Genomic DNA, 13,439 nt, shown 5'->3' on the forward strand with positions numbered 1-13,439 from the left:
AAAGATCTCCTGCCCACAAGTGGGAAACATTGATTCAAAAATCCCACCACGGAAACAATCATTGTGGTGGACGAGCCATTCAAGTAAAGTTAGCCATGTATACACGTGACCTTACATATTGAATGACTATAAGCAAATTGTAAAGAATACAATAATAAAGGCCTATAATAAAGGAACAATCACAAAACCACATCTTATAAGACAAACAAAACCAACTGTACCAATGCAAGTGTAGCAAATTAATTATATTGGCCTATTTCTGGCATCCCAATGTAACCCATTTTATCAGAAACCTATATTCTTGTGATAGTTGATCTTTGTGCAGGATATATGTGATTAGTCTCCACAACTTCTTGTAGTGGGATCGCAATCGTCACAGCATTCCAAAATTCCACATTCCCACATGCTAGTATTCTCACCATCAAGAGTGCTTGAGGGCTAGATCTGTGACACTCAAGTGACATCCAGAACTATACAAAAAGGCCTGGTATAACTTATGGAGGGCTATTCTCAAGAGCAAAAGAACAATTCCGACCGAGGTTAAAAGCAGAATTGGAAGCACATCAACTCTGGCGGCGTTTGCAGGCTATTAGCACCTGGTGACCCTGTGATATCTGTCTCAGGGGCCGACATCAGACTGGCTTTCCAGAGGGTGAACCCTCACATGGCAACAGGCCCCATTGAGTACCTAGCAGGGCTCTGAAAACTTGTGCCAATCAACTGGCTGGAGTGTTCAAAGACACTTTTAATCTTTCCTTGCTACAGTCAGAAGTTCCCACTTGCTTCAAAAGGGCAACAATCATACCAATGCCCAAGAAGTGCAGGGTGTGAGCCGCCATAGAATTCACATCTACGGTGATGAAGTGCTTAGAGTGGTTGGTTATGGATATAATCTACTCCTGTCTCAGCATGAACCAGGACCCACTGCAATTTGCCAATTGCCACAATAAGTCTACAGCAGATGCGATCTCATTGGCTCTTCATGCGGCCTTGGATCACCTGGACAATACTAATACATGTCAGGCTGCTGTTTATTGACTACCGCTCAGCGTTTAATACAATCAATCCTACAGGTCTGATCAAAAAGCTCCAGAATCTGGGCCTCTGTACCTCCCTCTGCAACTGGATCCTCCACTTCCACACAGGAAGACTACAGTCTGTGCAGATCAGAAATAAAATCTCTACCTCCCTGACAATGAGCACTGGCATACCTCAAGAATGTGTGCTTAGGCCAGTGCTGTACTCTCTCTACACCCAGGACTGTGTGGCTAGGCAGAGTTCAAATGCCATCTATAAATTTGCTGACGACACAACTATTGTTGGCAGGATTTCAGAAGGCATACAGGAACGAGAAGTATCAGCTAATTGAGTGATGTCGCAGCAGCAACCTTGCTCTCAACGTCATTAAGACCAAAGAATTGATTGCGGACTTTAGACAGGGTAAGATGAGGGAATACACACCAGTCCTCAGAGGGATCAGAAGTGGAAAGTGAGCAATTTCAAGTTCCTGGGTGCCAACATCTGAGGACCTATCCTGGGCCCGAAATATCGACACATTACAAAGAAAATATGACTGTGGCTATATATTTGTTTTATATAAAAAGTTTACAGAGATTTGCTATGTCACCAAAGACACTTGCAATTTTCTACAGATGTATCGTGGAGAGTGTTCTAACCGGCTGCAGCACTGTCTTGTATGGGGGGGGGTGGGGGGTTCACTGCACAGGACTGAAAATGCCCCCAAAAGGCAGCAACGTTAACGACCCTCATCACCCAGGACATGCCCTCTTCTCATTACTACCATCAGGAGGAGATACTGGAGCCTGAAGGCACACACTTAACCATTCAGGAACTGCTTCTTTGTCTCTGCCATCATTTTTCTGAATGGACATTAAACCCATGATTACTACCTCACAATGGTTTTTTTTACCACTTATTTCATTTTATATATACACACACACACATATAGTGTAATTCACTGTTTTTATCATTTTGTATTGCAATATACTGCTGCCGCAAAACAACAAATTTCACAACATATGCTGATGATTTTAAACCTGATTCTGATACCTGCCCACCAGCATTCTTTCTTTATTGGTAAAGACTGTCAGGCCATGTATGAACAAACAGGCATACTGTACAAGTGGAGTACAGAACTCCATTCCACTAACAATCAAGTGCACGGTGCAGTGAAGGAATCAGGAAATTAAGCGCAGACAGGCAAAACTGGTCTACTCTAGATGCTAAAGTGGGCTACATTTGTCCCTGACATGCATCCGTCCATAAACAATATGCCGATAGGAGTACTCAAGAATGTTACACCTTATATATTAATGTATAATGTTCACCTAATCACACTCCTTATTGCTAAACTAGGCCAACCATCACTTACACCTGATACAACTCTCCTCAGGGAATTGAGAGAGTTTATGGGAATTCAAGAGAAAGCAAAGGAATCTGACAAGACAACTTGGATGCCACAAAGAGGGGACTGGATCCAAGTAAAGAAATTCCATAAAAATAATTCCAGCCCTAGTTTCTATCCTAATTGGAAACCGCCTTGTCTCCTTACCCAGGTTATCAATGATAGGACAGTGGTAATCAAGACTGGGAGGGGAAACAAGGCTGTAAGTAAAATTGTCTCCATAGATAGCCGCAAACTTGCCCCAGCAGGATTTATCTCCCCAGGATGAGTGAAACCTTCATATTAGACCAGTACATGGGTCCACCATGGAACCCCTACATCCTGATGGGGGGGGGGGTGAGATATACTGAAAAAATGAAACTCACGTTAAGATTTAAAAAGAGACATTAAAAATCTTGCTTACTTTAAGAAGACTTCATAGATAGATTGGCCGGGGATGATACATTCAAAATGTGTATTGTTTTTAGAGTAAGACAGACTCAACCTCCAGAAAGAAATGCTGCTTTTGTTGTATTTTACATATAATGTGTGTTTATAATAATACTGTTTAGTGTTGCCTTAAATACCATCTGTTTTTTCGCAGATGAAGTTGCCTTATCTATGGAAATTGTCTCATCTGGCTCGGATACCTCTAAAACAATGACTCAGTATGTATTGGATTAAGTGGATCTGCGAGCAATGATGATTCTAATTTAAATATCACTAAATGACCCTTGCCTCTTGCTCGTACATGAACTAATATAATTGAACTCTTAACCCTTGCCTCTGGCAAAGTGATCGATCATGTCCACTTGAACATTCACTCTGACCGAATTGCAGACAAAATGAATAAAGATACATGGAAAGGCAAAGAATCACTTGCAGGATTGATTAACAACACCCTAATAAAACTGAAAGATTCCAACCCAGATAATGAAGGTAAACTGATCGAGGAATTCCTTGACATGGATCCCTCTACATTTGAAGAAAAGTACAGACACAGTTGTGTCATTGAATGATGCCACTCATAGGAACATGAACTGAAACTGTTAGACTTGAATATTGTGGAAAACACTATTTTTTTTAAAATGAAGACTTCTACATTAGACAGATGTCTTATTTCACTTTCCCTTTATGGCCAAAATCTATATGAACACTTGCTACGAAGATTTTAGATGTTTCCATGTTTTCATTTATGGCCACTATTCCCCTCCATTGCCACATGTCAAGGTAGCAAGGCAATTTTCTGCATTTCTGGGTTATGTTCTAAATGATTCAACAAAGCCTGTGATCAGGGTTTCTGTACGGGAATGCAAGATGGAAAGATGCATTGAAGCAGAATGTAGGATGAAACAAAAATGTTATCTTCCTTGTCAACTGAAATTGATAAGTCCAATAAGCTTTTTAGAGATCTTAGTCCCATAAACCATTGTATCCACCCAGGTTTCTCATTTCCCGTAGTCATGAATGGTTCGTGCTGTAGTGCAAATAATACCATAAAATGAAGATAGTAATTATTCAGAATCATTGGTATCCTTAAACATTAAATTATATTTCAGATAAACCTCAACAATAAATTGGAAAATGGAGACACAAGCCTATGACAAATTTTACTGTCAGAGACCAATTGATAATGCTAAATTTTCGGCTTACATAAATAACATTACTTCCTAAATGGTCAATGTTACATACACAGAAAAGCCTTCAATTATTGCTGTATATTCAGTTGCAAGTAGAGAAAAACATGATTGTCGTAAAGAATTTTCATGATTTAAAAAAAATGTGTTAAAGTACCTGTACAGCCACACTTTTTAACAGTGCTCACTCTCATAATAGCTTTGATGTGATTTTTTGGTTCACTTGGAAGGTAGAAACTTCTGCTGATGAAAGTTGTACACACGTACTGCCATCAGAGAATCACCCACTTTTTAACACTTATAAAGGAAATTACTATTACAGTAATTTGATGATTTAATCTATGTTGCACATCTCAAGACAGAGATGCAAGTCCAGTTTTAAGGAATGATTTATGATAGATGTAGAACACAGAATGTTCTAGAAGTCCTCTATGTTTGTCAACAATAGCTAGAAGAAACTCCGTCAAATTAAAAGAGTATTTTTCTGTATATTATGAGAGTCACAAAACTGACACAATCAGACAAGCAAGGCATCTGCTCTCACAAGGTTCCTTTGGAGACTCATACGAAGCCCCTGACTGGCGTAATGCTCGAGCTGAAACAATAGCCAAGAAAATTCCAGCTGTTGTAAATTTAGTTTCCGCAGCAGTGAATACAGTTTCTGAGTAGATTGGTACTACCTTAGATTGAGTTGAAGACTTTTGTTTTGCAGTTTTCAAATGGACAATTTCCCTAGCCATTGGAATTATTGTTTTTGTAGAGCTCTTTTTGCTGAAATATTGAAGCCTGCAAGGATGGTTCCACTCCTATGACCTGATCTGCACTACTAACTCTTGTATGGCTGTTTTACTTTAAGAAGACTTCATAGATACATTGCCCTGGGATAATACATCAAAAATGCATTGGTGTTTATAGAGTAAGACAGACTCAACCTCTAGAAAGAAATGTTGCTTTTGCTGTATATTACGTATAATACTTGTGTTTATACTACTATTGTTTGGTGCTCATACTCACCCTTTCATTGCAACAGACACATAATAACATATTCCCAAGGAAAGGTAAGATGACAAACATTATTTTTCACTTACCTTTTAGGATGTTGCATATTTACATTTTAACATGGGTAACTTATAAGACCATAAGACATAGGAGCAGAATTAGGCCATTTGGCCCATCGAGTCTGCTCGGCCATTCAATCATAGCTGATCATTTCTCCCTTTCCTCAGCCCCGCTCCCTGACCGTCTCCCCATAGTCTCTGATGCTGTGTCCAATTAAGAACCTATCAATCTCTGCCTTAAATACACCGAATGACCTGGCTGAATGAATGACCACAGCTGCCTGAGGTAATAAATTCCACAAATTTGCCACCCTCTGGGTAAAGAAATGTCTCCGCATCTCTGCTTTTAAGTGGATGCCCTCTATCCAGAGGCTGTGCCCTCTTGTCCTAAACTCCCCCACCATGGGAAATATCCTTTCCACATTTGAAAGGTTTCAATGCGATCCCCCTTCATCTTCTAAATTCCAGTGTGTACAGACCCAGAGCTATCAAGCATTCCTTGTATGATAACCCCTTCATTCCTGGAATCATCCTTGTCAATCTCCTCTGAACCCTCTCCAATATCAGCACATCTTTTCTTAGATGAGGAGCCCTAAACTGTTCTCAATCCTCAAGGCAAGGCCTCACCAGTGCCTTATAAATCCTTAGCCTCACATCCTTGCTCTTGTATTCTTGACTTCTTGAAATGAATGCTAACATTGTATTTGGCTTCCTCACCACCAATTCTACCTGCAAGTTAACCTTTAGGGTGTTCGGCACAAGAACTCCCAAGTCCCTTTGCATCTCAGATTTTTGGAATTTCTCCCTATGTAGACAATAGTCTACCCATTTATTTCCATGCATTTCCAACATTGTATTTCATTTGCCACTTTCTTGCCCATTCTCTTAATCTGTCTAAATTCTACGCAGCCTACTTGTTTCCTCAACCCTACCTGCTCCTCCACCAATCTTCGTATTGTGACAAGAATACACATAGATTAAGATGTAGCTGGCCTGGGCTGGCACCAGTGGAATCAGCAGTTGGTCTGCCACCTGTCTTCAGGAGAGAGAGCGATAAGGAAATCAATGGAGCAGCATTTGGAGATGTTAATGAAGGAAGAAGAGCTGTCAAGAGTGGCTCCCCCTTTGAACCCTGAACTGTTTGAAGTGATGGACAGGCGATACCCCAGCAGGGGGATAAAAAGGGACAGGTTCGCTAAGGCAGGACACACGACACCCGAGGTAATGAGACCCTGGAAGCAGTGCGTCTCTCACAAGTCGGTGGGAAGTTTTGAAAGGCACGATCGGTGGGAACCTGGTGTGTGTCCACCCTTGCCTGGGTGCCAGGTTCACCGCAGGGAAACGATTCGTATCTGGAAACGGAGGGGTCACAGTCGGTGACCTCAGATGACATCACAAAGGACTCGCCCGAAAGCTGATTGCGAAGGTCTGTGTGGAAGTCGTTTTGAATATTCATTCATTTTGCTCTCTCTCTCCTTCCCCCCACTGTCCATCGCCACGGCAGCGATTACTGCGAACTGAACTGAACTAAATTGAACTGAACTTTGCTTCACTTTGAAACTGGTCATTTACCCCTAGACAACGATAGAGCTTGATTGATCCTGTTATCTTAACTCTGTGTACATGTATGTTCATCATTGCTGAACTGTTGCATTCATTATCCTTTTGATTAGAGTACTGTGTTGCTTGTTTCTTTAATAAAACTTTCTTAGTTCTAGTAATCCAGACTCCAATTAAAAGTACAGACAGAATTTTCAGGAGAACTGTACTCTTCCTTACTTTTGTAAGTGTTTATTATTTTTGAATATATATTGTGAAATAATGTAACTAATGGATATTATTATCTCTAAATAAAATGTGAGATTACTAATCTTTAGGCAAAAGAAGACAGCAATACACTTGTTTATGAGACTTATTTTCATGAAATCTTAGTAAATTTATGTAGCATATTAAAAGTAATGCGATCACCCCTGTGAAAGAGATGAACTATCTTCAGCTTATTGAAAGACATTATGAGCTGACCTGATGAACTAATAGTGACAGAGATAGTGATTTGAATTTGCATCAAGTAAATGGCAAGACCAATTCGTGGGGAAGGTTTTAAAGATAGACTAATATTGACTTATAATATGGACCTTGGCACTTTGTCGTTACGTGATTATGGCAATTATAATGGTGACATTCCTTTGAGATGTGGGAAATGAGTTGTGACTGAGGAAATGAACACTGAGGAAGAGGAACATCATACAGTGCTTTTGAGCAGCAGATTGGAGAGAGCAAAGATCACCTTTTTTAGCACTGGAACGGATAAAGGAGTGTTACACTTGTCTCAAGAGGAGTCTTTGTCTTAAAGCTGATTTCAGTAGGAAGAAGTTGGTTATAAAATCTTTATTCATCTGGGAGTGGGTGGGTGGGTGGGGAAGGTAGATATTCACTTCTTGGCCACTAGCTTGTTTGCTAATCTTGCTTTCTAAACACAGCATCTGCACACTTAGAGTATTGAGAGCAGTTTAGCGTCCCTTATATAAGCGAGGATGTGCTACAACCAAAGAGGGTTCAAATAAGGTTCACCAAAATGAATGGCTTGTCACATGAAGAGCATTTGGTGGCTCTGGACTTGTATTCACTAGAATTCAGAAGAATGAGGGATGATCTCATTGAAACCTTTATTTCCTCTGCAATGCCTGCTTCGCTGCCGCTGTTACTGTGTGGTCCAGAATCTCCAGAGAAGAAGGCCCTGAATCCTCAGCTTTGCTTGTTTCGGCGACCGGACGAGGTTGAAGGCGCTCAGCAGAGGATAGCGCTCAGGAGGCTGTATCGGAGGGGCTGGATGGAGGCTCGAAGTTTTCAGACAGACGGACTCAGTGTCGACTGTGGTCGGGTGCTTCCAATGCATCGGCAGTTGTCGGTGCCTGGAGGTTTATGGCAGGGAGTTTCTCCCTTTGCTGCCTGCTGTCGGGGACTCGGGAGTCGATCGACTCGGGGCTTGAGACTTTTTTTCTTTTCCTTTTCAATCTTTTTATTAATTTCAGCATCAAACATTACAGAAAATAGATAGAGCAATTGGGATTACATTATTGATAATTAGTTTATACAAGTATAAACTCAATTAACACATAATTAATGAGCCTCCCAAAATCTCAAGAAGTACAAGTATAGGAAAATATAAAATGAAAATACAAAAATATCATGAAAAATGAAAAAATATAACCCAAAAGAAAAAATATAAACCAACTAAAAGAAAACTGAAAAAAAAAATGGGCTATTATGATACCTTAGATAAGACCATTAGTGTCATTAACTCTGCTCCTCTCCTACGAGAGAGACTTTTTTTTTCAAAACCATGCCCATGGTCTGTTCTTCAAATTATGGTATTGTTTTGCACTGCTGTAACTATATGTTATAATTATATTCCTCCAGATTGATATCACAGAAAAACAGGACAAACCAAAGACTAACACTGACAGAGGAATATAGTATGATTTCTTAATGCATGCATGTATTTCTAAATGACAATAAATGAGGACTGAGGTTTTTTTTTTTAAGATTATGAGAACACTATTGAAATGTGCGAAGACTTAATAGAGCGGATATAGAGAGGGTGTTTCCTATGGTGGGAGTGTCTAAGACCAGAGGACACAGTTTCAGAATAGAGGTGTGTCCTTTTAGATCAGATGAGGAGCAATTTGTTTAGCCAGAGAGGTGAATCTGTGGAATTCTTTACCACAGGCAGCTGTAGAGGCCAAGTCTTTATGTATATTTAAGTCAGAGGTTGACAGATTCTTGATTGGTCAGGGCACAAAGGGATACAGGGAGAAAGCAGGAGAGTGGGGCTGAGGGAGAAATTAGATCAGCCATGATAAAATGGTAGAGCAGATTCAATGGGTCAAATGGCCTTATTCTGCTCCTATATCTTATGGTCAAACAGATGCAAGTAAATTTCCAGCTAACAGTTGTTTGACTTTAGTAGTAAAGGAAAGTCAATCTTCAGTTCTTGAAATGTAATGGCAAGCACGAGTCACCTTGAAGTTAAAACAAATAGTCTTCATTTGCTTCATTACTGCTCAAGATGAGGTACAAGACAATGGGTTGGCTAACTTGGATTGTTTAAGACAAGCTAACTCTCAAGTTGCTTGGTTAAAGGAAGCCTGCAGACAGATGGATAATATTATTTAGTGTATCAATAAGTATATATCAACACACAAAAATTCTTGAGGAACTCAACAGGTCAGGCAGCATCTATGGAAATGAGTAACTCCCCCTGCAATTGGATTCTCGACTCTCTAACTGGAAGACTACAATCTGTGCAGATTGGTGGTAATATCTGGCACACCTCAGGGGGTGTGTGCTTAGCCCATCGCTTTATCCCCTCTATACCCAAGACATGTGGCTAGGTATCGCTCAAATGCCATCTATAACTTTGCTGATGCTACAAGCATTGTTGGTAGAATCTCAGATGGAGATGAGAGGGCGTATAGGAGCCAGATGTACCAGCTAGTTGAGTGATGTTGCAACAACAACCTCGCACCCAATGTCAGTAATATGAAAGAGCTGATTGTGGACCAGAAAAGGTAAGGCAAAGGAGCACAAACTAATCCTCAGAGGGATCAGAAGTGGAGAGAATGAGCAATTTGAAGTTCCTTGGTGTCAAGATCTCTGAGGATTTAACCAGGTCCCAACATAGCTATAAGTAAGGCAAGACAGCAGCTACATGTCATTAGGAGTTTGAAGAGATTCTATAGATGTACTGTGGACAGAATTCTGACAGGCTGCATCACTGTCTGGTATGGGGGGGGCTACTGCACAGGATCGAAAGAAGCTACAGAAAGTTGTAAAATTAGTCAGCTCCATCTCGGGTACTAGCCTTTGTAGTATCCAAGTTATCTTCAAGGAGTGGTGCCTCAGGAAGGTGGTGCCCATTATTATCAACACTCATCACCCAGGACATGCCCTCTTCTCATTCTTAGCATCAAGTAGGAGATATAGGAGCCTGAAGGCACACACTTAGCAATTCAGGAACAGCTTCTTCCCCTCTGCCATCCAATTCCTAAATGGACATTGAACCCATGAATGAATATGAAAATATATACATACATATACACATTTCTCTTTTACACTATTTTAATATACATATGTAATACTGTAATTGATTTACTTAGTTAATTTTTCTTCCTATATTACCATGTATTACATTGTGATGCTGCTGCTAAGTTAACAAATTTTACAACACATGCCACTGATAATAAACCTTATTCCAATTCTTAGATAATCAATGTTTTGGGCCAAAACCCTTCTTTGCCAGAAATGTCAACTACCTATTCAATTCCATAGATGCTGCCTGACCTGAATTGCTCTAACATTTTGTGCATGTTGCTTTGAATTTCCAGGTTCTGCAGACTTTCTCATATTTATCAATAACTATGTGTTTGCTGTTGGAAGGTTATGTGTGCTCAAGGAAGTTAGCTTCATAGCTTTACAACATTAATTGTAGGTAGCTGAAGAACTATATCTCCAAAATGCTTTTAGACTGTTCATGTTGAAGAGACACCTGAGGAAGTATTGTATGCATTTAAAGTCACCCAACCAGTAGAAAAAGGGTATAAATGTAGAGAAAGTTCAGGCTTATTAGGAGTGGCTAAATAACATCAAGAATAAAGGAAGACAAAATGAATAGAATCCATTCCTCCATCTTCAGTTTCTGCACTAGACAACTTGCTCATCTATATCATGGCAAGTCTTCTTAATTGATAGGAATTGTACCTGTGTTTTGGAAATCATTTTGAGTTTAAGAAATACCTTTGTTTTAGAAATGGTTTGTAGTTGGGAAATAAATGTTTAAGATACATTTAAAACTCAGAATATTTTGTATTTTAAGAATGTGTGGATTCAAATGCATATCACTGTAAATAAATGAACTATAATTTAAAAACAAACAAGAGAAAATCTGCAGATGCTGGAAATCTAAGCAACATACAAAATGCTGGACTCTGATGAAGGGTCTCAGCCCCAATCGTCAAATATACTCTGCCATAGATGCTGCCTGGCCTACTGAGTTCCTCCAGCATTTTGTGTGTTGAACTGCATTTTAAATAGTCTTTGAAGATTGGGTAGTTCAGTATTATCTCCCTTTTGTGAAGTAGTGTTGGCTATTTATACATGATAGGGCAAAAGATCTTTGAGTTTAGAACCTTCGCGGTCAGCAAATCCAATACCATCACATTTATCCCCTGTATACAATTCTAGAAGTTTACTACTTTTCAAAATTTAAAGTTACAAACACGTTTTTAAACGCTATTAATGTACGTGTAGCAACTTTTAAAACGCCAGCATAAAATATGTCGAGGACTAAGATTTGCTTCAAGTTTCATGTTAGCGAGATGTTAAACTTGCGCTATCAAAATAATAACATAAAAAAAAAGCTTATTCAGACTCGTTTGGTATAATTATCCTGTATGATATGGCTAGTATCCTATGCATTCATAGGGAAGCCTTAGAAACATTATAGCGTAGCCGTGAATTTCCTTCCTCCAGGCTCCAATCTCTTACGAACAGAAATAATGTCCGAAAGGTACGCCAATTGTAAGCTACTCATAAAAATAGCAATTAATTAATAGAAAAATCTGTAAATACTTAATATTCGACGACTCCGGGTATTTATATGTATTGATTAGTCGCGGCTGTTCAGATCATTTCCTTTATTTACATGATGGCCGTTCCATTACTTTGGGCTTTCTGTATGCGAGAGGTTGGCGCCTGTGGTTGCGGCTCAGAGGAGTTGGGGGAGAATTTGTTGCTAAAACACTTATTTCTGTTGGTTGCAAACGAACGAGCGTGATGAGTAAAAAAGAGGAAGATGATATTGTCCGAATTGCAAAAAAGATAGACAAAATGGTGTCGAAAAAGAACACGGTAAGTTGTTTGAGGCCATTTAACTGTCAAGAAAAGCCGGGCCTAACGCGCGCCTCACTCACAAACAGCCGAACGCTCCAGTGGCCGGCCGGCCGGCGCACATCCCGTCCCGCCCCGCCCCGCCCCGCCTCTCCCCTCCCCTCCCCTCCCCTCCCTTCCCGCCCTCCCCTCGTACAACCTGCCGAACATTCTGGACCCGGCGGAACGGCCTGGGGCCCTGCGCTCATCTTTTTCCAGCCGAGCATCCAGGGTGCCACGCGTCTTCGTGGCGGTAGTCAGCGGAGAGCTCCGAGCCTGGTGAACGGTGTAGTGCAGCAACGACAGATCCTCAGCTCACAACTGTGTCGCTCCCGAGTCATACAATGTAGAAGTTCTGAGCTTACGGGTGGATGGCGCTAAATCTAACGAATGGCATTTTGAAGTGCGGCTCCTTTAATTTGCGTGTATTTTACAGCTGTAAAATGCCACGATTTCCACGTGTTTTTCGTATGTACAATCTACCAAAACGACTAGGCCCGATCATCTGTAAAAGTTGCAGAACAGTTAGACAGGTGTTTTGCTGTTGTAATTAGGAAACATAGTGACATGGGGAAGGTTAAGCATTTTTTTTCTCTTTTGTGCAATGTCACTGTTTTGTGGTGGAAACTAATCGTTTACCAGCAGCAAATAATAGCACACATTGAAAGTATTTGCAATAGTTGAACACAGCTGTTGCTTCTGCAAGGCAGAGGTGATGAGGAGACGCTGTTAAGGACCCAGTTGCCTGGAGATTCACTTGGGGATCTCACTACTGACTGTAGTGCTGTCAGATCTTGGTGTCCTGATTTGGAATTTGCAGTGCCGGGTTACCATGGTATCACAAAAATTTCCGGCAGTGACTCATCTGCATTAAGGTCTCACTGTGTTGTGCATGACTAGTGTACATACATGAAGTGTGTTGAATATGCACAGGTGTTGTCCACATAAAAATAAAGGCTTTTCTATGAAATTAAATGCATGCAATTCAGATGCATTCCATAATCTCCAAAATATAGTAAGTGATCATGCTGGACTATTCACCAATTGCACAGACGGAATGCAGATCCGCCCAAAAAATGTAAGTTAGGAACAAAGCAGCCTACTTGATTGACACCCTATCCACTATCCACTAACCACTAACCACTAAACATTCATGACCATCACCAGCAGACTGGTGCACTGTGAATAACCTTTTTACCTTGCGCAGAGGTAAATACTTGCTAACTACTGACCTCATCTGTACAAAATACCACTAGTTTTTGGTTCCCTTGTATGAAGACTATGGACCTGCCACTGACTTGCTGCAGATTCTTGGCATGTCACTAGAGTAGAGACAAAGCAGAGGCACTGTACAAAGTACAGTGCAATCACATGCCAAGGTTACCTCTTACAAGCATCTCCCCATTTGTAGTC

At 40.5% G+C, this 13,439-nt stretch overlaps 1 protein-coding gene across 2 annotated transcripts in view; it reads left to right on the forward strand.

The window, feature by feature from the left end:
* Positions 1 to 11,831: 11,831 nt before the first annotated feature.
* The window catches only part of tcea1 (transcription elongation factor A (SII), 1), a 43,060-nt gene continuing 41,452 nt past the window's right edge, over positions 11,832 to 13,439 (forward strand). Inside the window, exon 1 of one of the 2 annotated variants that reach the window (XM_072254883.1) lies at positions 11,832 to 12,008. In XM_072254883.1, coding sequence (XP_072110984.1) covers positions 11,934 to 12,008 — 75 coding nt within the window. In that variant the 5' untranslated portion in view covers positions 11,832 to 11,933. The remainder of the gene's footprint in view (positions 12,009 to 13,439) is intronic. The other variant, XM_072254897.1, reaches the window with a different exon arrangement.

The sequence above is a fragment of the Mobula birostris genome, chromosome 1 (assembly GCF_030028105.1).
Source record: "Mobula birostris isolate sMobBir1 chromosome 1, sMobBir1.hap1, whole genome shotgun sequence".
Classification (NCBI taxonomy): Eukaryota; Metazoa; Chordata; class Chondrichthyes; order Myliobatiformes; family Myliobatidae; genus Mobula; species Mobula birostris.